Raw genomic sequence first — 3,417 nt, forward strand, 5'->3', positions numbered from 1 at the left:
TTCCCAATTCCATTTTCAAATTTTTTAACTATATCCTCAGTTCTTTGATATTCTTCTTGATTTAGAAATGGCTTCACTGTAAAAAGCAAATGTTTTTATTCTAAAGACAACTGCATACTGAGATTTATTGCAAGATTCAGATATCCACAGGCAAGGGAGTGGATGAAAATACTCAAATACTTGAAGGGAAAACACCTTTTTAAAATCTGTAAATAAATCACAGTGTGTTCTAATAAAACATAAATATATACTTTTAAATAAACAAACAATTGCTCAAGTTGCTCAAAGCCTCATCCAGCCTGGCCTTGAACACTTCCAGGGAGGGGGCATCCACAACTTCCTTGGGCAACCTGTTCCAGTGTCTCACCACCCTCACAGTAAAGAGTTTCTTCCCAATATCTAATCTAAACCTGCCCTCTTTCAGTTTGAAGCCATTACCCCTTGTTCTATCACTACCTGCCCTTGGAAAAAGTCCCTCCCCAGCCTCCACGTAGCCCCTTCAGGTATTCAGTACTCCAGGTGGGACCTCACGAGAGCAGAGGGGAGAATCACCTCCCTCGACCTGCTGGCCACACTTCTCTTGATGCAGCCCAGGATACGGTTATTGGCCTTCTGGGCTGCAAGCGCACATTGTCTGCTCATGTTCAGCTTCTCGTCCACCACCACTCCCAAATCCTTCTCTTTGAAGCTGATCTCAATCCACTCATATGTTTGGGGTTGCCCCGACGTAGGTGCAGGACCTTGCATTTGGCCTTGTTGAACTTCATGAGGTTAGCACAGGCCCACCTCTCAAGCCTGTCAAGGTTCCTCTGGATGGCATCCCATCCCTCCAGTTCAGTGAAACTTCTCTTTCTCTAGGCCCGCAGATTGTGTCTTCCTTTCTGCATAGATCAGCTCCATTTATGAACAAGAACTATCCCATGGAAGATATCTTCAGTTGCATAGTTAAGGAACCCTCTGGAAAGCTTTGGATAACTTTGGGTTTCCATACTCTCAGGCTGAGTCCAAACTTCTGAGTCTCAACCTCTGGGATGAGCTGAAAGGTTAAATAACACGGCTACAGCCACCTTCTCTGCTCAAGGCCTACCTTCAAAGCAAGGTTAATCATACTGAATCCAAAACAGAGGCAGTTACTGTAAAGCCCTAATTAAGGCACTTTCTGAGACATACTCTGTCCAGCTTTTCCAGTTGGCTGGCTTTAAACAGACAAGTGCTTTATCAATAGGTGCACTGACTAATGTTATGTGCCTGGGATGCTCCTCCAACCAGTGTAAGACAGGAGTTTCCAAGGAATGATTCACAGCATCTATGAAGGGTCATTTACAGCTTCTCAATTGTTCTTCAGAAGCACCTCTCTTACTTCACTCACCTTCACAGACTAAACAAATTAAGAGCTTCAGCAATGAGAATCACCAAGTTAGTGTCTAGAATTGTGCACTGTACATTCTGGCTTTAAGTGATTTGAACAAGGAAAGACTGTGGCAGAACAAAAAATACTGGACTCACTTTCCTCTAACCTCCAGTGAGACTAAAGGAGAGAAACAACGATGAACAAGGCTACAGAATGACTTACATACAAGGAACAGTAAATAGGAAGTAACTTCACCACAGAAAAAAAGGGGCACGGAACAAGGTATTTCTGAAGACACACCTCGGAATCAGAAAACAAAAGCAAACAAATTCACTGTCAGGCTTTATGACTCCCTGAGTTATTTATTAACTTGGGGAGCCAGCTGGGCTTACAAAACCAAGTTCTAATGGGCAATTCTGTTATTGCAGGTTCACTACTATTGCACCACCATTTTAGTTAATCTGCATTACAACAAAATGTTTTTTGACACACATACACACCCATTTTTTATTCAAAACCACCATTCCAATATTCTGCATCAAAACACTATGATGTAAGGAAAACCAAACAAAACCTATTACCATCTACTGGGCCATTTCCACTACACTCAGAATAAAAGGGAACTCAGAGTGAACTCAAGGATTTCTATTCTGGGAAAGGGAATTTTTGGTGTGATATGTATCTGCTAAGGACAAAATTCCAGGTCTTAGAATTCCTATATTACAGGTATGATACAAAGCAGATGTTCCAGAAAAAAGGTCAATGTCTCCGAGTTCTGAAAATTATTAAAGAAACATATGAAAGTAATCTTAAGATACCAGGTAATGTATCTTTGTCATCCCTGACATATCAAAGCCTGATATGATAATAAAGAACTAATGAGTCGTCTCTGCTTTATAAACAAACGTAGACATATGTGCATCGATGTTGTTTTCGAACTTTTCTCTTAAGTGATCTTCTTTAGACAGCCAACATTTCACAGCAGAAATTATCCATGTTAAATTACACAGAAATGCCCACCACTGCCTTTTCCTACTACTGTACAGTTAACAGTATTGGTGAAAAAGAACATTTAAGCCCGAAAAAGTTTGAGATAATTTTTTTTTTTTTTTAACAAAGATCCTGGGCAAACAGAGTCATAAAGAAGCAAAGTAGTTACTATGCAAAACAAAATTTGTATATGGAGAAGCATCTTCTATTAGACCAGCCGACATAGCTAAAAAACAAAACAAACCAAAACCCTCAGGAGGGAAAAAAACTCAAAACCAAAAAGTTAATCTTCACAGGTGCCCAATTCCCTTCTATGCTGCAGAAAGGCAAATAGGCATAAAATAGAAACTTTTACTCAGGTTACTCTGAGCAGTTAGTTTCCCGTTTTGAACCTGAAAAAGGCCTTTTGCACCCTAAACTTGTCTGGATCCCCAACCCCAATTACATCAGCTGGTACAAGCTGTCTCCACAAATGACTTTGCAAACGTCTTCAGATCAGCCTGGTTACAACAGCACATGCCACACTACTATTACAAAATTAAGTCATTACCTGCATCAAGGTATTTACTTAAAGATTCATCAAGAGGAGGTACCGGCAGGGAAGGCAGCGAATCTTGGTACTGAAACGTTCGCTCCTCAGAGGATTCAAGCACTTGCTTTTCCATGATGCAGATCTGCAGCACAACATCAACAGACTACTAACAAAGCCTAAGTTAGGTGACATATCCCTCCATATTGCTTTCTCTCCCCTCCCACCCCGAGCCATTTACACGGGAAAAGACACAGATCAGAGAAGCATCCCCTGACAAAGCCAGCACCGGGGATTTCTTGTTGGCCTGAAGCCACACGGGCTCCGCACACAACAGGGGAAACTACGAGTAGGCGGCTATTGATGCTTTCTGCGGGCATGTCGCGATGAACCGACCCGAGGCCTGTTGCTTTCCTCCCGAGCAGAAGCCAGCCCAGGGACACCCACCGACCGGGACCAGCGGCCGGCTGGGGAAGGGGGAAATCCCCCGCACGGCGACCCCGGCCCGGCTGGCGGCCGCCATCCCGCAGCTCGCCGCCCCCCGCAG

General features: G+C 43.1%; 1 protein-coding gene across 1 annotated transcript in view; it reads right to left on the reverse strand.

Moving 5' to 3' along the window:
• Positions 1–3,006, reverse strand: part of CROT (carnitine O-octanoyltransferase) — a 16,947-nt gene extending 13,941 nt beyond the window's left edge. The window contains 2 exon segments of the mRNA XM_010173521.2: positions 1–76; positions 2,892–3,006. The exon segment at positions 1–76 is cut by the window's left edge and continues 10 nt beyond it. Coding sequence (XP_010171823.1) covers positions 1–76; positions 2,892–3,006 — 191 coding nt within the window.
• Between the last annotated feature and the right edge of the window lie 411 nt (positions 3,007–3,417).

The sequence above is a fragment of the Antrostomus carolinensis genome, unplaced genomic scaffold (assembly GCF_000700745.2).
Source record: "Antrostomus carolinensis isolate BGI_N321 unplaced genomic scaffold, ASM70074v2 scaffold16318, whole genome shotgun sequence".
Classification (NCBI taxonomy): domain Eukaryota; kingdom Metazoa; phylum Chordata; class Aves; order Caprimulgiformes; family Caprimulgidae; genus Antrostomus; species Antrostomus carolinensis.